General features: G+C 41.3%; 1 protein-coding gene across 3 annotated transcripts in view; it reads left to right on the forward strand.

Moving 5' to 3' along the window:
- Egflam (EGF like, fibronectin type III and laminin G domains) overlaps positions 1 to 26,716 on the forward strand; it is a 172,031-nt gene that overhangs the window by 76,298 nt on the left and 69,017 nt on the right. For all 3 annotated transcript variants that reach the window (XM_047556909.1, XM_047556908.1, XM_047556910.1), the window contains one exon: positions 18,436 to 18,602. In XM_047556909.1, the coding sequence (XP_047412865.1) occupies positions 18,436 to 18,602 (167 nt within the window). The remainder of the gene's footprint in view (positions 1 to 18,435; positions 18,603 to 26,716) is intronic.

The raw sequence follows: 26,716 nt of genomic DNA on the forward strand, positions 1-26,716 counted from the left end.
GCACCTCATTCCTAAGGCTCTCTGAAGCTGGGATGAAGGATCCTGCCAAGATCTGATAAGCTGTGCTTCCTTTTCTTGGCCTCCTAGCCTGTGTCTTGGGAGTGGGAAACAGACTTGTTTTTTCAGAGAAGTGCTGCACCAAGCCTCTTGAATGCTTGAATATGGAGCTTGTTTCAGGCAGGACTTGACTAATTTCAAGTGGCAGAAACTCAAAAAGAGAAGATGGAATAGTAATGTATCGGCTCCTACTGACTGTAAAGTCCAGTGGCAAATATAAAATCAAGGGACACTATAGCTGTGTCACCTCACCAATCTGTGTCCATTTCTCTGCTTTATTGATTCATTTTCAGGCAGGCTTTTCCAATGGGTGACGAGAGCCACCAGACACACAAGACCAGCTTTACTTTCTACTGGAAAGAAAGTGACTATTTATCCATGCACCAGCAAAATCTTGACATTCATTCTAATTGGTCAGGCTCAGGTCCCTTTCCATTCTCTGAGCCAACCACTGTGGCCAGGATGGGCAGAATTCACAGATCGGTCAACCACTGGTTATATTTTACATATGGCATAAACCTGAAGTACATTGAGCATTTATGAGGGTTGAATTCTCAAAGGAAACTGTGGTGCAATTTCTGGAACTGGGGCAAATGATGCTAGGAATTCGTAAAAGAAAGAAAGGCAGGAAGGAAGGAAAGAAAGATGTCCACCTCAAAGCCCAAACAAATGCTATTCCTTGAGGACAGTCCATAATCCTGCTTTTGATCTAATTTGGCAGGCAAAGCTAAGAATATGCCTTTTAATCCGGTCTCTAATCATAGTTAAATATGCAACACTAAAAGTTTTCATGTGTAAAACTTGGAATAAGACTTAACATTTATAATTTAGTTACACAAGTAAACTAGACAACACCAACAGAACAAAATATAATCCTTTAAAATTCAGAAAAATGCTAAGTATTTTAATCATAGCCTGGCAGTTCTTCTGTGTAACCCCAGGAAAGATGATAATTATCATTTAGTATTATTTTGCACTCAAACATCTGTTTTAAAACTGACTTTTGCTGGGCGCAATGGCACACACCTGTAAACCCAGCTGCTTGGGAGGCTGAGGCAGGAGGATCGCAAGTTCAAAGCCAGTCTCAGCAAAAAGCGAGGTCTAAGCAACTCAGTGAGACCCTGTGTCTAAGTTAAAATATAAAATAGGACTGGGGATGTGGCTCAGTGGTCAAGTGCCCCTGAGTTCAATCCCCAGTACCAAAAACACAAAACAAAACCAGAAAACTTGCTCTATGTCTTGTATATTGATACAAGGTAGAAATGGCAGTTTCATGACCTTGCTTGCACAACTGAGAGTAGAAGATGAAGAAGTCTTTGGCTTCAGAGCCAGAATACCTGGGGGAGAGTGCTGCCTTCCTCTGCTCTTCAGCCACATAGCCCCCGGGGAAGTCACTTTCCCTCCTGAGCCTCAAAGCCTCATAGTTTGTGATCCCATCATAACAAAGACTGAGACAAGGATGTAGTTGCAAATAGTTAATTTAGAAGCAAAAATGATAGAGTGGGGAGAAAGAGACAGGGAAAGAGGACAGATAAGAGCTTGTCACTGAAGTCATCAATCCAGGTAATGAGGCCTTCCCTGGGGTCTTCATTGCACTGAGATCTCTCTGGAGAATGCCTCTCATATTTGCCATAAAAACATAGGCAATGTTCACCCAGTGGGCTTCTGTCCTCCCCTGTTGTTTGAGGGTTATGGGAAGTCCAGTCTTTCCATACTTACAGACCATGTTGGCGTGTAGACTAGGGAACAGGATCCTGGGAGTGACAAGAGCCAGCATGTGCTTGAGCTGAGCTGAGAGCTCACAAAACTGTCCACATCCCAACTGCTGCTAAAATCAGAAGTGAGACCAGGGAGTGACAAGGGCCCCACAGGCATTAGCTACTAACTCCTACCTGCAAAACATGGGCAATAACTTCTTGCAGTCCATAGAGTGTGGTTAGGAGGATCGAGTGAAGTCACATATGAGAAAGAGATTGTGGACAATAAAATCCTGTAAGCGTGTGAGGCATACATGGGTGTTACACATCTGTATTTAATAATTAAAATTCCCTCCAACGAAAATACATTTTAACATTCAGAACTATTCCTAACATCTGCGGGGCTCAAGGCCCAAATTCTTATACATATTTTTATATCATTCTTACAAACTGTTAATTCTTTTACATCTGTTTGCCTTGACAAAATACCTTCACAATGTCCTGTGAGGCTAGCTCCAAATTTGGAATTCTAGGATTCATCGGTGTTCCGGGTGGAAAAAGCCAGCTCCTAGTTATAGCTCCTGTACTAGGAATTCTGTTTCTATTTCTTCCAGAATATGTAGCTTTGGTCAAATTATTCCATCTCTGGACCTCCATTTCCTCATGTGTAACATCAGGCAAATGCAGCCCTCTTGCAGTTATTACTCATAGTCTTTGTAAAGTTTTTACACTCTGTCAATACGTGTCTGCATCCTTCCTACTGAACCCCCACTTCCCTTTCACAAAAGAGAAAACTGAGGCTTGATTGCTTACCTTGCTTTGCTACAGTGAAATGGCTGGTAGGGGACAGAATTAAAATTAGAACTGAATTTTCCATACTTCATCACAGTCTTCTATTTTTATGAGAACCCCAGGTGCCCTGGTGTTCGTGATCCTCCTTCAGAGACTAAAGCAGGGACTCAGAGTCTGGCTGGAAGAGGGAGCAGGAAGCCCCTTCAAACTCTGCCTGCTGTTATTTCTGAAAAAAAACTTTCACTGTTTATTGCAGCATTTAATATTGGGCTGCAAAATAAATCCATTTGTAGCATCTCAGGGTTTATCCCATATAGGTAAGTGCCTGAGGATCTGTGATTGGAGAGAGCTTTCTTAGCTCTCAATCAGAAACTGCACTTGGTGTGTGCTATGATCTGAATGCTTGTGCATTCAGAGGCAGGGCCTCTGGGAATGATTAGGTCACAAGGGCAGATCCCGCAGAAATGGGAAATGCACTCATCCAGAGGCCTGAGAGAGAGAGCCCCTTACTCCTTCCAACTTGTGAGACACTGAGAAAGTACTGTCTATGAACCAGAAAACAGGCCTGACCAGAAAATGAATCTGCTGGCACATGTTCTTCAACTCCTCAGACTCCAGAACTGGAAGACATATCTGTTAGCTATGAACTACTCTGTTTATGGTGCAGTCATTCCTTGGTATCCAAGGAGATTGGTTCTAGCACTCCCGGAAGGTACTGAAATACTTGGGTGCTCAATTCCCCTATATAAAATGGTGCAGTTGTTGGGTACAATTTACACATATCCTCTCATGTCCCTTAAATCATTTCTAGATTACTTATATGTACATAATACAATGTAAGTGCTTAGAAAATAGTTGTTATACTACATTGTTTAGGGAATAGTGACAAGAAAAAATCTGTACATGTTCAGTATAGGTATTTTCCCCCAAATATTATAGATCCTCATTAGTTTAATCCACGGACTTGAAATAAAGAGATATACAGGACTGACTGCGTTTTTATTTTATTTTCTTCTCTTTTTTTTCCATGTTAGGGATAAAATTCAGGTCCTCACACATGCTACACAAGTGCTCCACCACTGAGATATGCCCCTGGCTCTACTTTTTCAATAGCAGTCCGAATGGATTACAAAAGCGTGAAAGATTTTTGGGGGGTCTTCAGTTATTCTTTTGTCCCTAGAAAAGTTCATTTCATGTCTACTGCTGAATTCCTTTTGTCTGTTTATCTCCTGTGTACAGAAGCACATGTAACAGATCTCTGTGTGAGTCAAAAGTTCCTAGTTGCATTTAAGATGCTGGCCACTTGCAGACCAAGTCTAGGAAATTGTAGAAATTGGTTTATCCTCAGATTTCAACATCTTAATGGGAAGTTCTATATAAGTTCAGTCATTGGAAGATCAGGTGCCAGTCCTCTCTCTGGGTTGGTGGCACTTTTACATCAGTTGCTCTTCTTGCTTGCTAGTCACTGGTGATAAACAATATTAAAGGTATTGCTCGGGATAGTCTAACAAAACTTTAAAAAATACTTAACTGACTAATAAAAGACGAACCTGAGAAATTACACTAGATCACAATATGGGAGTTCAACTACTTATTTGCTAGTTATTATGATGTTTCAGGTAAACTTTATTTATGGCGATCTCTTGAAACATGGGTGTAGGACTAAGCGAGGTTTTGTTCCTCTCCTAGCTTTTGTTCCAAGAGAGGACACCCCTGGTGTGAGCACCCTGGAGTTATGTTCTCAGCAGCTGCATCAGACAGTATTTTGGTCTCTGGCTGAGGCAGGATGAGCACTTTTAAATGGGCACAATCTTCATAGTCTCCTTCAAAATTGGCCTGGGGGTGATTCATTAGCTTCCCCGATAACAGCAGATTTTTAATTTTTTGAGCAGCAGAAAAAAGATATGAAGAGGCAAATCATAAGCAAGCCTGCAGGCTGTAACATATTTTGCAATGTTTTTAAAACATTCAACTGCTTTTTTCAAACAGAAAAGCCATGCATTTGGAGAGAAGGAGAATATTTCTTTACTCGTGTGATACTGAAAATTTCTGTGGGCAGCAATGCTCCATGTTTATTAAAATAAGAACCAAGCATAAATATAGCTACCTATGTTTTGAAATATTTTGACTATAAATATCTGAGAAATCTTTCTCCTTCTGCCTAAGAATTTCCCCAGGGTAAGTGCCTTTCTCATAAGCAAAAAATATACACTATGATAGCAATGAAAGCCAAAAGTCTGGAAAAATATTCCTCGTCACTGATGCTCCAGTTGGGGTGCCGTGCCCCACATATGCTATCTATCAAGGCGATTAGAGGTGAGAAATAGTTTTCATTTGACTTAGCTGCAATTTTTTAATGTAGGTGTCACATGACGATTAAAAATGCTCCAGAGCTTTGCACACTGTTAACCACTGGAAGGAGCAGACTAAAGCTTTCAGTCACTGTTTTCAATTAAAAGTTCACTGCTAGCTTATTTGGGTACATGTGAAAGTTCAAAATATCTCACCCCAGAAAGTTTTACTAATAAATGAGATGGAGTAATGTTTATTACTCTCTTCTCCTTTTCACATCTTTCTGCCTAAATAATTCTCTGTTCCCTTGCAATTGTCTTTCATAAGAAGATTCACAAACTTTACTTTCATGGGAGTCTGTTTCTAGGCTGATTGCAAATCCTAAATACTGATATTACCTGAAAATCTCAAGGTCTGACAATCTGGGTGGGTTATATAAATGATTATCACAAATGTATATTTTTGCCAAAAGTCATCATCTTTCTGTCTCATCAGAAACTCTTCCTTAATCTGCAAGTAACAAATGAATTCACTTAGTCACCTCCCGGGAAGTGACCCTGCAAAGGCTGTTACTGAAATGAAGATCCAGTCTGGGATTCAGAATGAAACTGAAAGGATTCTGAATGTTCCTTGAGTAATTCTAAGAAAAATCCAAAATGATTTATCTCATGGTCAAGGTCAAAAGGTCTGAAGGTGAAAGGAGTTCCTTATTCAAAATTGAGACTTAGAGGTTGGTTTATGCTATCACCTCTCAGGCTTACATTTGTTCAAATGTGGAATCAGAAGAGAGAGTGCTAAATTGACCTCCAATCCTGGCAAAATTACTTGATTCCAACTCTCACTTTCCTTGTGTGTAACAGGGCTGCACTATGTGACATCTAAAATCCTCTGGCTCTGATGGTCTACCATGGTGACATAGGTGAGGCAGTGTAGACTGGCACTTTGACACATATGCCCCCACCGTTTTAATCTATATGCTCTTTAGTGGATTATTTAACTCTTCTATGCCTCAGACAGCAGAACAGGGAAAATAATTTACTTTCCTCATAGGGCTGCAGTAAATGCAAATGCTTACAACACTGGGTGTGTGGTAACAGGGACAGTTAAGGCTTTCACGATGAGCCAGCTCTTTCCCTTAAAGGCATGTTTGCTCCTGGCTGTGGTCTTTATGTTTACATCCTGTGCAAGGACAGCTCTTCTAACCTCCTTCCTTAACTAACCTGGTTCATCTTCCATAAGTGTCCCTCCAGGAAGCCTTGCTTGACTACCTTCCTCCCCTCCTAGACTAGGTTAGGCAGATCTGCAGCGTTTGCCAGCATGCTTAGCACATCAGTAGTTAATTACTTGTTCAAGTTCTGTCTTCCTCCTAGAACTTGAGGGTAGCCTCCGACTTGTTCCTTTATAGAATACGGCACCTGGCACTCAGCAAACGCATCACATGTCATATGGATTCTGGCAAACATTTGCACCCAGGCATTTGTGGGACTGCATGCAGAGAATGCCAATAGCTAGCTGGATCCTTGAGCGAGCTGCTTCGCCCTCTAAGCCTGACTTACCTCAGCTGTACAATGCAGACGCTGACAGTGGCTACCTCAGAGGGGACATGGGAATGAAAAGATGACCACCCAGCACCTTGAAGAATGGCCCATGGAGGAGGTTCTTTTACCCTGAGTCACATGCAAATGTACTACCACACTAGCAGCTATTGGGTTTTAAGTAAATAATTGAAAAAGCATTAGCCACAGCGGTTAAATGAATTCTTTACCTCTGATGTCAGAGGCCACAATAGTAACCAACACCCTCTCTCACCAACTGCAGAAATAAAAGTCAGACAATACCAACACATATACATCTGCACATATGCAGCTTACCCCCATCACTGCCCTATCCCACTTCCACTGAAAATTCTTTTTTTTTAATTGTTCAAATTAGTTATACATGACAGCAAAATGCATTTCTATTCTTGGTACATGAATGGAGCACGACTCTTCACTTCTCTGATTATACATGTTGTAGAATCACGGCATTTGGATCATACAAGTACCTAGGGTGATGATGTCCATCTCATTCCACCATCTTTCCCACTCCCCTACCCCCTTGGTTTCCCTCTCTCCCCTCTGCCCTACCCAAAGTTCCTCCATTCATTCCTCCCCTGCACCATTATGGATCAGCATCCACATTCAGAGAAACCATTTGGTCTTTGGTGTTTGGGGATTGGCTTATTTGGTTTAGCATGATATTCTCCATCTATTTACCTGCATATGCCATAATTTAATTCTCCTGTAAGGCTGAGTAATATTCTATTGTTTCTTGATCTGTTCCATAATTTCTTGATCCATTCATCTCTTGAAAATTCTTTATTGCTATTGTTTTCTCCTCATAAAAATGATATCAGTGTGTGGGAAAGCTTCAAATAACACACACACACACACACACACACATATATATATGACTGACTTGAAAGTTCCCACTGTGATTTTATTTCACATGGAATGTAAACTTATTTTAGAACTCTTCAAAAATAAGTAAACTGCCAATGTTTTTCATAGAACTTGATACAATATATAGCAATAATTAGGCAAATGAGTACAATATTTAAGAGTAACATGACCCTGCATTGATTTTCTTGCCCCCAGAAGTTAGAATTGAAAATATTTAGAGAATTCCTCCTCTTCCTCCTCCTCCTTCTTCTCCCCCCCCCACACACACGTGATGCCAGTGATGGTACCCACTGCTTCATGTATGCTTAGCAGGTATTCTCTGTCACTGAGCTACATCCCTAATCCTAAAGAATTCTTCATATGCAGTCAGTTAATTTGGGGAGACTAGGGGCAAATGTCCCTGCTTTCTTTTCAAGCAAGTGCTGTTTAAGCATTAGTCTTCCTTACCATCAGCAATAGAATTAGAAATAGGCAAGAATGGGCCTGCTTGGAAGTCAGCTGAGGTTTCATGTTAACGAGTGGTGCTTCATGAAGACAAGAATTCCTTTTTCTTGCCTTTAGTTTCAAAACTGAAGTCTCAGAAGAGCCTTACAGACTGGTGCCTGGTTCCAGAAATTCTAGGAGCCATCAAGTTGCTCTGCTCAGATTCTCATGGAAGGGTTATCCTGAATGCTTTTTGCAGAAGTCTGACCTACAATTCTACAAATTGATTCCTTAAAGCTTCAATCCCTCCTACTGTGAGCACTCTTAATATAATTCTTGCTCAGACTGAAGGGAGTTGACATAAATTGAATTCTTGTGTAGCAGCTTTGGGAGCCATTTGTAAACTGTAAACGAAAAGCGTGCTTTCCTATTGCCCCACCTGGGACAAATTGCCAGTTGAGTTTATTATTACCCTATTCTATCCATCTGTTTGTCATTTGGTTGGGTTAAAGCAATACGTAAATAAAGAAAGAGGCTGAGAGCTGAAGGTCAAATAATAGATTTTTTTATGTGACTACTTAGTGGTTTTGTACTTCTCTGCGATTCATTTCTGTGGAGAGTAAATCCCACATAAAACCAGTCTGTAAAATCGACAGACAATCGCAGGCTCCTAGCGTGAGAGTCTCTCTCACTCCTGTCCTGTTTGCCCTGGATAATCTATGGGATCATGTCTCTTCTCTTAAAGCAGAGTGCTTAATCTGCAGTCTGTAGATCCCCAAGGGTTCCCTGGATGGAATGCCAGGGGTCCCTGCACTTAGCTGAAAAATAATTCTTAGTTTCAGCAACTGAAACTCAGCATTTTCTTCATAAATCAATGCAGACAACACACCACAGTGGTATTAGCAATGACTGTGATTTTGTCACCATTAGACTGATAGGTGTTTTCTTCTCCCATTACAATTGCTGCACACGTGTCCAAGTACCAGTTATGTTTATCACTACCTTGAAATTATCACAGTGATTTAAATTCATTGCTGGGCTTTGTTCTTTAATATGCTCATGAAGAAGTATGTATATGACCTTATCATAATTTTTATATCTTTATAATTTTGTTCAATATAATTAGTCTCCTTGTGATCTTATTTTTTAATTTTATGCATATAAATTTATTTTTATTTTATGCATAGAAAAAACATTCATAGACTTCCTGAGACTGTCACAGTGGCACATGAAGGTTAAGGACTGTTGTTTAGGTCAGGGGTTGGCAAACTTTTTCTCAGAGGACGAGACAGTAAATATTTTGCACTTGTCAGCTGTATAAGCTATCTCCAATACTCTGCCACTGTAGTAGAAAGGCTGCCACGGACAATACCTAAACAATTGTGTGTGCTCGTGCTCCAAAAAAAATGTGACAAACACTGGCAGCTGGCTAAAATTTGCCAACGCTTCCTGCAGGGCATCACGTTATTTCTAAGGTTGAGTTTTTAAAATATCTGAATTAAGCTCAACCAGCATTTATTAGGTGTCTACTATGAGCACATATTCATACAAACTCGTATGTATTGAGTCTTATATGTGAAAATCACATCCAAGAGATCTAGGCATGAATAAGCTTTAGCCCCAGCTTTTGGACTCGCTATAGGGGAATGCAGGTGAGCATAGAGTAGTGAGTGTAGCAGGCAGGGCCGGGGCAAGGGCCTGGAGGAACATGTCTGACATCTGAATCTGTTTTTAATCTTAAAAAAAAAATACTTAATTGACCTAGAGTGTACCTATTTGTGGGTGAGCCAGTTTTGAAGGAATCTGAGAAGGCCTCCTACAGAACCTAAGAGGGATACATCAGAGATAACCCATCTGAAGAGGAGAGGGGAAGCATCCCAAAAGGTCTCTGCTAGAGGAAGCCATGTAAGCAATGTCTTGGAGGCAAGAAGGAAGTGTTCTTAGAACAGCCGGGAGCTGTGTGTTTTGAGAGATGGGTAAGCAAGGGTCAGACCAAGGGAGGTGTCATAAAAGAACTTGTATATATCCCAAAGGAAATAAAGGGCTACGGAAAGCTTTGAGGAGGAAAGGTACCTGCAATTTTGGAAGATTGTGCAGACATGTCAGGGAACAGATAGTTGAATAAGACAAAGTCTAAATGCTTAACAAGCTCAGAGCCTAGTCCAGAGGACAGAAATGCAAAATGACATTAGCAGATGATATAATCAGTGTAATAATAGAATCATGCTCAAGGCGTGGGATAGTTCACAGGAGAGTCTTATTAATTCTGTTCCTGAAATGATGCTTAGAAAGGAATAATATGAGAGAAAGTACTTAGGAGAGAAGCCAAGGTCCTTCTGAGGCCATTTAATTGTGGAATGATAGGTTTGCTGCTGAAAGAGGCCACACCTATCTGGTTGTACTGTAATTAAGCTGTTGGTCAACCCTCTCTCCAGCCAGTGTGGCCTCCACTGTCACGGCCATTCTGCATGTTCTGCTATGTCCCCTGGAGGACAGTTTTTTAAATTTTTCTCCAACAAATTCCAGTCTCAAAAGTATTTTCCCAGCAGGATTTAACTGCTTCAGGCCCAGTGTCCTTGTTGGTGTCTGTAACATGTTGGAACTGCTCTTCTCACTCCAGCTTAAAGAACAGGGGTTCCTTAAGCTGTGGGTCATACTCATTAGAAGGAAATGAAATTGGCAAAGATGGTCCTGACCAGCAGTTTTTCAAAAGGGCAATAGAATGGGACTGAAAAGAAAAATCAAAGGGTGTCATATATGATAAAAATAAGAATTATTCTGTGAATCTTGTATTTTGGTTGTGTGTATGTGTGTGTGTGTGTGAGATATGTTTTCTGGGTCACATGCTCCTTGCATGTCTTTCTTTGGATTATGTGAAAACATGGAAAACATCAACCAATGTGGATCAAAGTCAGAGGCACTGAACTAACTCTAACCTCTTATACTGCTCAGGACGTCCTCCCTGATCCATGATCCATGGCTGGCAACCCCTACTTTTATTTATTTTTCCTGTTTTCTTTTGGAGGAGAATTAATTAATTAATTAATTAATTTATGTTTGGTTAATTTTTTTTAGTTTGTATTTAAAATTTTTTTTTTATGTTTACAGACTGCATTTCGATTCATTGCACACAAATGGGGTACATCTTTTCATTTCTATGGTTGTGCACGGTGTAGATTCATACCATTTGTGTAATCGTATGTGTGCATCAGGTGGAGGAGGATTTATTCAAGCATGAAGAATAGAAACAGAACTCTTGCAGAGGATAGAAGGGACCTGGTGCCGAGTTCCCCAGTACCAGCTTTGACGCACAGCTAACCTTCCCAAGGCAGCTGCCTTCATTGTTGACCATTCCTAATTGCCATCAAAAACATTTCCATGTTTTGTGCTGCCATCAGCTTCCTGTAAAGAACTACTGAGCTCTGAGTTCAATGTGGAAAAGCAGGTGTCCACCCCATCCTCATTTGGCACACAGTCTGTCTTTTATCGACAGACACTACCCTGTGCTCACTATGTCTTCTCCATTCAGCCAGCTCTTGAAACCCTTCCTGAAAAGAAGTTGGAACTACAATAGAGAAAAGGGCACAGGAGGAGGGAGGAGGGAGGAGGGAGGGGAAGGGGAAGTATGGGGGACTGAATTAGAGCAAATTAAATTCCATATTTTTATTAGGGTTCATTTTATGTCAGAATGAACCCTAATATTATGCATAACTAAAAAAAATTGATAAAAAAGAAAAGATGGATCTAGCACATCTGCTGGTTAATAGAGAAAACTCCTTGTTCCCAGCCATGGGGCACTGGGCCTTTCCAACAGCAGCTAGTGCACAGAATTCACAGTGAGCTTGTGGTCACTTTTCAAGTTCAGATTTATGTCCCTCCTACTAAAGGTTTTGGCACATCAGGTTTTCTCTATCAGTGAGATTGACTTTTTAAAAACTAGCATAATGCCTGTAATCCCAGTGGCTCAGGAAGCTGAGGCAGGAGGATTGAGTGTTCAAAGCCAACCTCAGTGAAAGGGAGGTGCTCAGCAACTCAGTGAGACCCTGTCTCTAAATGAAATACAAAATAGGGCTGGGGATGTGGCTCAGTTGTCGAGTGCCCCTGAGTTCAATCCCCAGTACCGGCCCCTGAGAAAAAAAAAAAAAAACTAACATAAGATTTTATAAACATCCTGTTAAACTTCGTTGGGGCTGACTTTGCCCTTATATTTCTATATAGAGAGAAAATTTAAAATTTTTATTCTGTGACACCTCTTGTTTTGGGTGGGCAAGTTTCCCAGACAACTATTCCCCAAAATTCTTCTGATTATTTTGAATACAACTGGTTGTGACTCTTCTTCTAAGTTGAGACTACTAAGATCTTCTTTTATGTTCTCAACTTTTCCATCAAGTCCTCCCCTTAAAGGTGAGGAAGCAGAACTCAGCCTTCTTTACTGCCTGGAGGGCTTTTGTATTGTTTTGCTTTGTTTGTTTTTCCAGTTTTTCTTCTTGCATTGTTCTTGGGTAAATCCTTTCCACATTCTCATTTGCCCATTTACCCATTGAGCCTCTGTGACACGTGTGGGTAGCCCTAGCAGGCTCCTAATTTAAAAACCCAAACAATAGTCATTAGATATTTTTCAATATTTATTTAGTGTAGAGGCATCTACTATATCTAGAAAGTTTAATTAGCCTTTCTCATTTTCTCACAAGACTTTCAGTAAGGTTTCTAAAGGTGCTTTGGAGTCCAATTTTGTGGGTTTGGGATGTGATTCCATCCTGGAAAGGACCTTAAGGAATGATAGGAGGGAGTGGGTGTTTGCACACAAGCTCACCTGCCTTGGGTATAAGTAAGTATACATCTCTATCTTCCTCCACTTACTTACCTCAGAAGTCCTCACCTAATATTGTTGGGATTATCCGTGAGAGTTAAATCATTTGCCAGTTAAAATCAGAGCTCATATTTTAAAAAATGATGCCTAATAATTGAACACTCATTTAAGATAAATTCCACGTGGGTACATCAATTCACCACTCTCTTAATGGAGGGCTAAGGCCTTTTCTTTGAATGTGGGCCCACCGAGTGGGGTGCCCTGTTGATTTTCTTGCACAAAGCCCACCTGGAAGGTCTCGCTTACACTTCTTCAGGTGAACCAAAAATGTAATCACTTGCAAAAGCTGAGCACAAAAATCCTAGAATTATATGATCTTTCTCCTAATCTTTTACAATTGTCTTGCTTTTACCTAGTTTAGTGGCCTTTTTTTTTTTTAGTAGTTCAGCTTTATCAAGTCTTTCAAAGACATTTAACATAGCTGTCACTCATTTTTGTACTCACATTTCACTGATTTATGTAATATTAAAATAACAATCATAACAAAAAGGGATAAATAGGTTGGGGAATAAACACAGTTGACATTTTTTGCTTTAAAACTGTACTAATTTCTTTTTGTTTTTTTTTTTTTTTTTTAGTTATACAAAGCAGTAGGATTCATTCTGACATAATTGTAAAAATATGGAATATAATTTGTTCTAATTCAGTCCCCAGTGTTTCCTCTTTCTCTTCCCTTCTCCCTCCCCGTTTCCTCTCTCAACTGATCTTTCTGCTCTTTATTTATAGTTTTCTTTTTAAATTAGGGTCTTGTGGATACACATCATGGTGAGATTCACTGTGGTGTATTTATATATGTACATAGGTAATTTAGGTCAGATTCATTCCACTGTCTTTCCCTGTCCATTTCTCCTCCCTTCCCTTCATTCCCCTTCATCTATTCCACTGATCTTTCTCCTATTTTTTAATCCCTGCTCCCTTATTTTGGATTAGCTTCCACATATCAGAGAAGACATTCAACCTTTGATTTTGGGGGACTGACTTATTTCACTTAGCATGATAGTCTCCAGTTCCATCCATTTACCAGCAAATGTCATGAAGTCATTCTTCTTTATTGCTGAGACTCTGTTGTATATAGATATACAACATTTTATTTATCCATTTATCTGTTGATGGGCATCTAGGTTGGTTCCATTGCTTGACTTTTGTGGATTGAGCTGCTATAAACACTGATAGCACAGTAGTATGCTGTTGAATCTTCTGAATATATGCTGAGGAGTGGATAGCTGGGTCATATGTGGTTCCATTCCTAGTTTTTGAGTATTCTCCATACTGCTGTCCTATCAACAATCTATGAGTGCCCACATCCTCACCAACATTTATTGTTACTTGTATTCTTGATGATTGCCATTCTGACAGGAGTGAGATGAAATTTCAGTTGTTTTAATTTGCATTTCTCTAATTGGTAGATGTGCTGAACATTTTTTCATGTATTTATTGATCATTTGTATTTCTTCTTCTGAGAACTGTTTGGTTAACTATTGATAAACCAGTTGCTTAACTGGTGAGAACAAATGTGGATCATTGGTGAACTTGGGAATTTGACTAGGTAGAAATTAATAAGGAAAGCCTTGACTATGTGTGTATACAGAGAAGTGTCAAACTTATTCACCTACTAATGACTGATATTTTTATATGCCAAACCCACCTCTGATATAGATTAAATTTCATATCAGCACCCATATTATTTTCTCTCTTTGGTTATCCCACTTGATAATTTACATGTGATTAGTGCTTAATGTATTTGTGTCATATGCAACTGGTTTGCTCTGCTCTGATCTCTTCTCCACAAGCTTTCTTAGTTCCTTCTCAGTTCTCCAAATCCAAACACATTCAAACTCAAAATTAAGTTCTTTCTGGTCCTCATACACTTTCCTCAGCATTGCAGTTCACATGGTGACATTCAAATATAGCTCTTGAAGAATGCTGTATCGCATTGCTTCCAACTGGTTCTTAGAGGCTCTATTCCTGCACTGACCCTTAGATGTATTATTTCCCCAATTAGATTATCAACTTCCTTAGCATGGACTGTGTTTATACTTTCTAGGAGTATCCCTTAGAATACAACTTCTATGATGGATGCCTGGCTGACAATCATTAATCATTTTCCAGCTGACTAGTTCAAGGCAACCACTTGCTGAATTTGATAATTCAAAGAAAAATAATTGCTGAGATTGGCAATGGGCAAAGTAGTTAAAAACGAAACAAAACCAAAAAAAAAGAAAAGAAATGAAACAGAAAAATATTCCACCCAGTGGGTCTGTGACATTGGGTAAATTATTTCCCTTTTGAGTCCACATAGGTAGAATGAAGACTCTTAATATTGGGGGGATCATGATTATCTTTGAGAATCTGATAAAAGCTAAGGCGCCTCTAAGAAAAATGAAGTAAGTGCTCACATATAAATCTTGCATATAATTTCTGCAAATCCTCAGATACTTAGACCACATGATCTTTAAGATTCCACCTAGCCCCGATAGGATGGATTCTGAGGTTGCTAGTGATAAGTCCTTTTTCCCACCAAAATGGACCAACAAGTGTGTCTTGATTACAAATTGAGTAATTGGACTTTGAGCAGCTGGTCACATGATAGATGCCCTACCCAGATTCTCCTGCCCAACTACTTCCAAAGGCAGGCCATTGAGCTCTTGAAATTAGGATGCCTGACCCAACCCCACCCCACTTCTTGGAAAAGGGCTTGAAATGCAAGTCCTACTAGCAACTGTCCATCTTTACTTGGGATGGCAGCACATCTCCTTGGGCTTTTTCATGTTGGGAAAGTGTTGTTATGGTGATTTTGTTGGAAACTTTGCAGTTAGGAGAAAATGATTTTCTTGAGTCAAAGAAGATAAAACTATTGTTGAAATTGATTTAAGACAATGCTTTTGTCTGGTTATCTCTCTCTCAACTCACCTTTGCTCTTTTGTACCTCGAGAGACTTTAAAAACATTCAAATGGAAAACCCATGACAACATCAGAGGCAAAATGTTAAAGGTTTTGAACTGGTATTTAATCTGCATGAGTTTTCCTTTCACTCTATACAATGAAATTAAATATTAATGATTTCAATCTCTTATTCCCCAGAAATAGGTTATTTCCCCCTGCATTAAATGAACAACAAATACACAATTTTTTTTTTCTTTTTCTTTCACTTTTATATGAAGATGCTGCAGGTATCCCTGGGTAAACAACAGTAAGTTATTTCCTCTCTAACTAACACAAGGAAAGTCTAGCAAAGGATAACAGGAGAATTTCATCTAAAGAGCACATCTTTTTGGACTCTCTTTCAGGTATCCCCTGTGGTGTTCCTCTGTGAAGTGATTTTGTTCTAATTTGAGTCTGTAAATGTGTTTCCTTTGACTCACTGCAGTTTTCTCTTTGATGATAAAGTTAGTTTACATGAGAAGTCTGTCTTTAGGGAAAGAAGAAGGGGAAGAAGTAGTCAGTCCTCTGCTTCCAGTGGACATGCCCTGTGCTCTCTGAAATTTACTTTTCCAGGCACAAAAATTCTTTCTTTTTTTTTTTTCACATAAGGGAGTTTATTAAGCAAACAGTGTCTCCCTGCAGGGTAAGACAGAAAATAAGAGGAAAAGAGAAAGGGCACGTGCAAGAAAGAGTGTGAAAGCGAGGAGGAGAAAGAAAGTGAGTCATGGGGAGAGAAAGTAAGAGAGACAAAAATTCTTAAGACACATATTAAAAGAAATATGTGGTTCATACCATGTGACCCAGCTATACCACTCCTGGGTGTTTATCTAAAGAATTAAAGCCATTATACAATCGTGATACATGCATGCTCATGTTTATGGTAGCACAATTCACAATAGCCAAACTATGGAACCAGGCTGGGTGTCCATAAATGGACAGATGGTTAAAGAAAATATGGTATATATGCACAGTAGAGTTTTATTTATCCATCAAAATGGAATTGTGGCATTTGCAGGAAAATGGATGGAACTTGAGACCTTAAGGTTAAGCAAAATCAGCCCAACTCAGGTCAAGAGTCATATGTTTTCTCACATATGCAGAAGCCAGATAGGAAAAAGGAAGAGAAAGCTGTAGGGGGGTTGGACCTCTTGAAAATCAAAAGGAGATCAGTAGAACAGAGGAACAGGATTGTGAGGGGAGAAAAGGGGAAATACTGGGGAATGATATTGGCCAAATTATACTATTATATTGTGCTTATGTATGAATATGTAACAACAAATTCCACTATTAAATACAACTACCATGCACCAATAAAAATGTGGGAAGAAAAAAAAAATCTATGGTTCATTCAGACATCTCCTTTTAGCATAATGAATCTCATTTCCTTGCCTGGAAAGTTATTCATCATGAACAAATGTCAACCTCTTTTGCTTCTTGCCTTCCTCTAAATATGTGCAAGCAGAGGTGTTTAATGGTAGGACATCCTAAAGGTGGCCAGGGGACAAGTGGAAGGAGGGAGAGTAGCCCCACCCACCATCTCTGCAGTTTTTCTCTAATGTCAAGGATCTTCGAAATCTAACCTCATCCCATGAACCCAAGTCAGCCTCATCATTTCTCAGCATGTGCTCTTGGGCCAGCTACTTACTGTTTGGTGCTTTGGTTTCCTCCTCTGTATTAAGACAACATGGTAAAAGGGCAGAGTGCTTCCTGTTAGTATCTGCTGCATAGGGCAGCTGGGAAGTAAATGAGTGGAGGTATCAGAACAGTGCTTGGTACTTTGAAAGCACTTCAAAGAGGTAGTTATTAGCTATTGACACAAACCCTCGGTTAGGCCATTCATTCTCACTGATCCCCAGTCACACACTGACCTTCCCAGCTTTTACCTTGCAGTTCTTATCACCCACACTCCTCTCCTTTCTCCCCTTCAGCTGGGACATTCACAGCTGTCCCACTGAGATGCAATACAAGCCTATAAGAAAATTTATGTTTGCTAATTGGGTCATTAAAAAGATAACAAGAAACAAGTGAAATAAATCTGAATGAACTATTTTAACCCATTGTATCATTTCATCCTGCGTCCAATATCAAAATTTATCATTGAGATATTTCATATTCTTTTTTTCTTTATAATCTATTGTACAAGCCGGGCCCAGTGACACCCACCTGTAATCCCAGTGGCTTGGGAGGCTGAGGCAGGAGGATTGCAAGTTCAAAGCCAGCCTCAGCAATTTAGTGAGGCCCTAAGCAGCTTAATGAGACCCTGTCTCTAAATAAACAAAAAAGAGCTGGATTTTGAACCTGGCTCCAGGTTCAACTCCAGAGCCGGTACTCTCACCCTCTGCATGTTGCTTCCAAGATGGGAGTTGTAATGGAGATCTGCCTTCTCTGTAGGATCCTCAGAAGGACATTCAGCAAGATGGCACAGATGCATACTTTGTGAAGAGTTAAGAATGCCCATGAACAGATTCATCTTGGGTTTTCCCATGCATGGCAATTCATGCAGTCACCCTATAAACATTCTATTTGTTTATTTGTGAACAGATTGTGAATAAATGGAATCTGTACTCTCCTGACCTCTGGGGAAGGGGCTGCCAAGGGGAAGCTTGTTTATGAAACATCTGGAAAGCAGAGTCCTTGAAAATGAACTCTCCTGTGTGGGGGTCTTTTCATTGCAGTCAAGGTTGTCAAGTGAAAGCGGCTGATCTCTAAACAGTGCTTATTCTTGGCCCCCCAAATGATCTCCTTGCTTTTATTGGCAGGAACTTCCAGTTGATGACCTGTGATTTAAAATCAGAACCACTTTCAGATGGGATATGTTCACTTGTGTTTATGAGTGTCGCTCCCAGAGTTCAAACCTTGTTACTTTGCACACCCACCAGCTCCCCTTCCCTATGATATTTCTGAACTACGGCTTCTTTCTTCTTCTTTTTAATCAATAAAGGCCAGATTTCGACAAGAACTGGACCTTAATCAAAGAGCAGATCCAGATGGACTCCATGGTTATCAAAGGCCTCGATCCAGACACCAACTACCAGTTTGCAGTGAGGGCCACGAATCCCCATGGCCCCAGCCCACGTAGCTGGCCCAGTGACACCATCCGAACCCTTGGTGAGTACCGTGGCCCTCCAGGACCTGCGGAGCTGCAATGCTGCTGGAGTTGCCTCTCGAGGACTCGTTTGCTGGGGCTTCTTAGTGTCCTACAGAAGGACAGCCTGGGCTGGGCTGTCCCCAGGCTTCCTCCTGCAGTTCCCAGCCCTTTGGAGGTTGGATCAGCCTATTTCTATGTCCAGGAGGTCAGTGTGGGAGATTTATTTTTGCATCATCCTTGGGGAGTTTGAGGTCAGTTTTCTTTCATGATCACAGAACAGAACACGTACAAAAATGGTGTGCAGTCTCCCTGCCTCCTCTTCATCTTTTGAGAAAATGAGTTTATCTTAGAACTACAGGAGGAAAACCCAAAGCCCCTGGATGCTTCAGGATTAGTGTTCATCTGCAAATCAAGGGTGTTAAGTAAAGCTGACCTCTCTGAATGATGTTCAGGGGTATCACTGAAGTTACTGGAATGATAACAGCTCGCCCTGGTGCCTTGTCAATGGTGTAGGTTCTCATGGTGCCTCTCTGGGGACCTGGAGGAAGCTTGGCCAGTGTTTATCAAGTCAACTGAGGATCTTCTTAAAAGTCAGATTCTGTCTCTGTTCTGGAATTCTTGCCATGTGACGTCAAGAACCATACTTCCATTAAGGAGGGTTTACACCATCTTGCCAAGCCCAGCCCGTATTTAGTGGGGAAATTTCAGAACTAAAATTCTGGCTGGCACTTTTTTGTTCAAAGAACCATGTTATTACTCTCAGGTTCTCTTTACCCAAGAAAAGAACTCCTGGAAAAGAAGTCTCTCTCCCTGCACTGGTAATTGACTTTCCTTTATCCATCACAAAACCCTGTAGTTATTGGTGAGTTGATTGGAATAAGCTCCTTCCCTGTCCTTAGAAAACACCCACACAGATGATTTCCAAGACCAGTACTATTTCCAGGATAGATATTCACTAGGTTCTACAAGTCCTAGGGAATTTTGGCTCTTCTGAAAACAATCCTTACCTTATAAGCTTAGAATGCTAGGTCGAATTGTGGGGATGTATGATGAGGCCACACTTCCAAAACACACACACACACACACACACTCACACACATTCCACATAACTACGATCAGTTAGCAATTGTTCCCCTCTTCTTCAGGGTTTAGAACCTAAAACTCCCTAGACATATGCCATACAATGAAGCACCTTTTTTTTTTGAAGAAATGTTGACCATTCTACTTCAAAGGCAGGCCTCCATAGATTCTTGTAGATGAAATCTATTCTATCAATCTCTGTTTGAATTTTGTGATGTCTGGCCAAAGATCAGATCAGGGTAGTAGGGGGGCTGACTGTATTTTGAAACCCTTAGTTTGTCTTTTCCTACTGAAATTGAATTGGCACTCTGAGCTGTGACAGTCATTTTTTTTTTTTTTTTTTTTTTTTTTTTTTTTTTTTGTTCCTGTGACCAAAATACCTGACAAGAGTAACTTACAAGAGGAAAAGTTAATTTGGCTCACAAGTTTCAGAGGTTCAGTTCATGGTCAGCTAATTCCATTGGTCTGGGTCCAAGGTGAAAGGAAGGTGGAAGGGCACAGAGGAGGAAAGTTCCTCAGCTCATGGCAACCCTAAAACACAGAAAGGAATGGGAGTATTCAGGGGAAAGATGAACCCTTCCAGGACATGCCTGCAGTGACCTACCACCTCCGGCCATGCCCCACCTACCGACAGTTACCACCCAGTCAGTCCATTAAAGTAGGATGGACTGTTTGGTTAACATCTCTCAAAATCCAAATGCTTTCACCTCTGAATATTCTTGCATTAACACAGGAGCTTCGGGGAGATACCTCACATCCAAACCATAACATTTTGTCCCTGGTCTCTGAAATTTCATGTCCATCTCATAATGGAAAATGCATAGAGATCATCTCCAAGAGCCCCTAGTCTTACCAGCTCCAGTGTTGCCCAGAAGTCCAATTCCAAACAAAGTCTCATCTGAGACTCAAGGCAAACTCTTGACTGTGAGCGTCTGTAAAAATCAAAAGCAAGTTACACACATCCAATATATAATGGCACAGAGTAAACATCCCCATTCCAAATGGGAATATGAGGGGTATAGAAGGAAGAGATGGAACCAAAGAGAAACCAAAACCCAGCCATGCAGAAAAGCCCTGTAGCTCCAGGTCCAGCTTGCCCTTAGTGACCCAGATCCTCCATGCTCCACCTGTCTAGTTATCACCCACTTAGTTATTTAAACTAGGATTATGTTACCACTCTGATCATTCAATCATATCAACTCTGAACACTCCCGAATTAACACAGGAGCTTTTGGGGGACACCTCATGTCCAAATCATAACACCACCCCACCTTCCCCATCCCCGACGTAAACACTGAGCCTCTGCTCTGGCTCTGTGAACCGGCCACACTCATCTTTTTCATCTGTCCCTCAGTATTCAAGGAGTTAAGAAAGAAGATGAGCTGTACCAACTCATGCTGGCTTTGACCTTGGATGTGGGTGTGGATGCTAGAACCAGGGATGGACTGGTTGTAGGGGCATTTCCTAAATTTTTGTTTGTTTTGTTTTTTAATTGAAACACTGTTCTGGTCTTGGAGTTTCTGATCATTCTTCCCCCATTGCTGGAACCCGTTTTTTGTGGATTAAATAGACTATGATATGTGAAAGTAATTTACAAATATGTAACATTTTATTGTAATTGATATCTTATGTGAAGTAAACTTTATAATTTCAAAGTAATCATGTATAGGGGATAGACAAACCAAACAAATTTATTGAAAATTCTCAATTATGATATATTCTTAAATAAGTATGATTTTGCTACTTTAAAGTATATATGGTTTCAAATCAGAATAACAGTAATATAATTTATTAAATCACCTGTTTAGTGAGTGCATAGGAGTGTGCTGGAGTTGGTATTTCCATTATGGTTTTTCTTTTAATTACTTCTACTATTTTAGAAAACCCTTTATTCTGACACGCATTTGTATTTCTTACTTTGGTGTTGATTTAAGACTATCATTTTGCTCCCAAAACATATCTTTTCCATATATAAAATTACCTAACTACCCAATAGCCTTAGCTGAATTATAATAAATGTGAAGTGTGGGAGCTGTCACTGGCGCAGGCTACCGTGAGCCAAGCATTGTGCTCAGCACTTTACCCCAAGTCCATTTAATCCTCGCAAACACCCTGTGCTAGAGGAATAGTATCCCCTATTTACAAATTAAAAAAAAAAAAAAATGAGTCTCTGGGAGGTTAGGTGTTTTGTCAAGACTGATCGTTAGAAAGGCAGGATTTGAAATTGGGTTTGGCTGACTACACAGCTACTTCCCTGGGTGTGAGGCAAACTAAGAACATTATGATTCTTCTGAGGCAAAGTCACATGAGAATGGTAAAGGTCCACAGTTCCATGAAAGACAGGGGCTCAGGAGGCTGCAGCAGCACAGAACAGGATATCTGAGAGTGCTTTACTTGTCTTTCTTTTTCTTTTCTTTTCCTTCTTTTCTTTTCTTGTCTCTTCTTTCTTTTCTTTTTTTTTTCCTTTCTTTCTTTTGCAGGCATATTATGCATATAACATGAGTAAAATATGTACCAACCATGTGCACAGTCCCATCCCTGGTAGGTTACAGTCTGCAATTTTTCTCAATGGCTGAATCCAAGCCATGCCAGTTAAATATTTTGACGCCATCCTGAGTGCATTTTTGAGGCCAGTATTTCTACATATTGGACTTTCCCACTCTCCTGTTCCCTATCCTTCTTGCCTACATGAATGTTGGTTGAATTCTGATGCCCACTTTTCTTCCTGAATAACAACTTCAGAACAGGAAGTTCAGGGAGACCCAAGAGGCTGTGTACCCAATGGGAGCCCTTAGATCCTTACAAAGAGGGTACAGTTAGGCCTAGAATAAACAGGGGGAAGATTAACACTTTCTCCTGTCTTGCTTACTAAATGTCAACTTCCCTCTGGGCCTGTATGATCTGACCCTTTTGGGAACCTAATTGCCTAATGGAGCCGTTGGAAGGCTCAGTTGCTCTGGCGCAGGTAGTTCATGAAGGCCAAGGCCCAGCATCCTCCTTAACTCAGTCGCAGTGGGGAAGAAGGATGACGTTGGTGTTGACAGGTGTGTGCGAGGTCCATATCTTACCTCAGCTCCACAAAATCACGAGTAAAATAGGAAGAAAAACATCAAGTCTTCAGTGTCCTGTGCTCCAGCGAGAAATAGGATCTTCTGGAAACCCTGAGTGATAACACTATCCTGCATTTACTTCCATCCTCTTGTTGGAGACGCTCCACACAATTCAGCACCTTCTTTGTATCTGAGAAAATACAAAAAAAAGACCAAAATCATCTTCTGTCACTCCTTGGCCCCCATCTGCTGTATTTTTTTTTCCTGGAAAAAAGAAAAAAAGTAAAAAGAAATACCAGCAACATGATAATAAGCCTTGGATCTTGTGAATTAAGCCATCAGTGTGCAGAAGTGGAAGCTTTGTAGGACATCCACCCATCCCGTCTGCGGGTCACTCATACACTGAGATCCAAGCTTAGCTCAGTCAGGAAGCCTAGAGGCAGGCAGCAGAGGACATGAATGTAAAAGAACAGAGACACGGACATGGCTTCTTCTCCCCCCCTCAGAGATGAAGGGGATTTGATTAAAAAAAACATCCACATGTGATCAACTGTAGAACTGTATAATCTTCTCTGGGAATGGAACTTGGTCCTGTCACCCCAAACTGACCATGATGAACACAGGAAGAATCATGCAGTGCTCACTGCCGTGGGTTTGATACCTGGTCATCCTCAGGAGAACAGTGGAGTGCTTTGTATTCCTAGAAGAGGCCTCAGGAGCCTCAGGGCTTTGATACCTGCTATTTCTTCTACTTGGAACTCTCTTCTTCAGATCTTTCTGAGGCCATGACCACCCCCTCCCACACCACCTCTTCCTGAAACAAGCTGCTACTCCCACAGCGCCAATACCTGCTTCATTTTCTCCATAGCACTTCCACTGCCTGGGACTATTTTGTGCATTTTATTATGTGCATCTCCCCCAGGACAAGCTCCTGCTGGAGCTGGAGTGACTTGTGAGATGCGGTGTTCCCAACACCCCATATGAAGCCAGCGCTCCTAGTCACCGAGTGCGGCGTGAGTGAATGTGACTGAACAGGAGGCCCGAGTAGCTGCTGCCCTTGGGAAGTTCACAGGGAAGTGGGAGGCACAGGCAGAAAGTGGGCTTCCCATTATTGGCAAGGTTCACAGGCAGAGGCAAACCCCAGAACTGCCTGCCATGCAATAGAAGTAAGGAAAGAGTAAGTCAAGTAGAAGAGGAAAGGAGGAGACAAAGAAGGGAGGAAGCCAACCTAGTGAACCCGAGTTCAGAGCCGTGATCCTGGTCTTGGAAATCAGGACTGGGTCCTCGTTCCCAGTGTTGAAGATTAAACACCAGAGGAAAGACGAGGCAAGAGTAGAAAGCAAGTTTTACCCAAGTAAGAGACAGAGATAGACTTCTCCAGAGAGAAGGGGCCAGACACCAGAGCTGGGTGTCCGTGGGAGGGGGTTGTCTTGTCTCTTTCACAGATCCTAGATTCCCTCCCTCCCCACCTTCTCTTTCTACCCTGCCTTTGTGCCCAAGGACAGGAAGGAGCAGCCCAGGGGTAACTGCTTGCCCTTGGGAAGTGGGGATCTCAGAGGTATCAGCAGTGGGTTGGGTGGGGAGGTGCTATCAGAGGTGTTGGCAACGCATTCCCTTTTCCTTGATAATCAGCCCTCATCTTTCTGACCTGAGCATTTACTATCTACGCTGACTAACTATCCTTTGCCCATGTCTCAGAGTAAGGATGGGAAAATGGGGCCTTTGAAAGAAAGCTGAGTGATTAAAAGAGTACAGTTTGCTGATGGGGTGGTGATGAAGAGACAGTTTCAACCCACTTACGAACTCAGCTCTCATGTGTTCTTTCTTTCTTTTCTCCTTTCTTTCTTTCTTTCTTTCTTTCTTTCTTTCTTTCTTTCTTTCTTTCTTTCTTTCTTTCTTTCCTTCCTTCCTTCCTTCCTTCCTTCCTTCCTTCCTTCCTTCCTTCCTTTTTTGGTCCTGGGGATTGAACCCAGGAGCTCAACCACTGAGCCACATCCCCAGTCCTTTTTAATATTTTTTTTGGAGACAAGGTCTAGCTGAGTTACTCCGGGTCTCGCTAAGTTGCTGAGGCTGGCTTTGAACTTGAGATCCTTCTGCCTCAGTCCTCAGAGTCTCTGGCATTACCGGTGTGTGCCCCCAGGCCTGGCCTGCATTGTTTCTTGATCATTAGAATAGCTTTAATATTTCTATACTACCTTTTTCCTCTGGCCCTAACTAGTCTCATTATGGCCTTAGGTCCTCAGGGATTACACAGAGAAGCATGAGAGATGTCTTGTTTCAGTTTAGTTTTTGCCAAAATCTTCCCATAATCTGATGTCCTCTACAGTTTCCAAAGCTTCCTCTTTCTCTGAGCTGAGACATGACCACCTGGCTGAAATTAATAAAATTTGTGCAATAAGCTGATTGCAAATGCTGTACCTGGCACCCACCCACCCCACCTTACCTTCCTGATTCTCAGGTGGTCTACCTTCTCTGTACCTTGCTGCTCACTCAGGGTAACCCTGGCAGCTGTCTTTGGTTGTCTGTTTATATCCTGTGTCGTGCAAGTGTCCATGGGTGAGTCTGGCTTCTACCCTGTTCTACTCTGAGGTTGGGTCTTTGCTTTAAGTCACCTGTCTCCCCCAAGAGCAGCTGCAGGACGTTAGGGTTCCCAGGTACAGGTTGTTACACAAGTAGCCCCGAAGTAGATTCCCTGTATCCCCAGGGGCAAGTAAGCCTGCCTGCTCGGTAAAGGGCCCCTAAATTGACTGCAGTGGTGAGTAAAGAGGAAGCAGCGGGGACAGGAGGTATCGGCATGTTGTAAGGACTGGAAGGAAGCAATCCGGAAGTGCTCCAAACCCCATGATTTATCACACCCTCCAGAACCTCCCAGCTGCCTGCTGCCTCTTTTAGTCAGAGCCTTTGAGAAGTCCTTGCCAGTGCTAGATCTCTTCATGACCCCCAAACATCTGTACCTTTAGACAGAGCAGGATCTGGCAGGCAGGTCTGGGATCAAAGGACTTGCTATATATCTTCCTCAGAAAATTCACTTCCTCTGGATCTCAGTTTCCTCATCTCTAAAAATGAGTACAGTCATGCCTGGGTTATACTTTCTATTTCTCAGGATTTCTTGAGGAAATGCATGTGGAACAGAGGTTGAAACATCTGCTTGCTCCTCAAGATGCAGGAGGATTTAGTGGATGTTTCTCCCATGCATAATAACCAAGGACGGTGTCTCTGACATGGGTGGCTGCTAGCAGGTCTGCAGCATTTTCTCCCTGCCCTGAGCTCTGTTTTTAGGACTTGAAAACATTAGCATGCCAAAACTCAGAAATGCGAGTTCAAGAGCAAAATATTACTAACAGACATAGAGGAATGGAAGAAGCCACATGAGTTAGATCATAGGGAATCCTTAGGGTAGGTTTTGCTTGTGTGGGGGGACTTTCCCTCTTCCTCTGAGGGTGCCATAATTGAGTCTGTAAAGGGGTCTACAAATTTAGTACCTGCACAGGAGCATCTCAGATAAAGCGTGAATACCCAGAACACCCAAGTTAAATCTACAAGCTTACATACCCTCTTCAGAGGGCAGGAGGAAGAGGAATGTAGACAATTTAGGGAAGAGTGAATCATTTTGAAAAAGAAGAATGGGTGGTTAGAAGAATAGGTGATAACCTGTGACTGTCCCTCCAGGTGTGGTGTCAACCTGCAGCCTCCTGTCCCAGAGGAATTTAATCTTTCCTCATTGATGAGATTCCCAGGGAGGGGATTCCCGACAGTGGTTCCTTTTAGAGGATCTGTCTTTAGGAAGATAAGGAGAGCTGCTTTCTGGAAGCAACCCTCAGTTGGAAGTAACTGGAACACACAGGATTGGTATTTCCCCCAACTCTTTCAGTGCATTGGTTAGACACCAGAGATCAGATGTCAATCAAAGCACAATATGTTCTAACAATGAACTAACTCTCATATCTCTAACAGTGAACTCTCCTATCTCATCTAGATTCAGGCAAACAAAAAAGAAAAATCCA

Source organism: Sciurus carolinensis, chromosome 6 (assembly GCF_902686445.1).
Source record: "Sciurus carolinensis chromosome 6, mSciCar1.2, whole genome shotgun sequence".
NCBI classification, from domain to species: domain Eukaryota; kingdom Metazoa; phylum Chordata; class Mammalia; order Rodentia; family Sciuridae; genus Sciurus; species Sciurus carolinensis.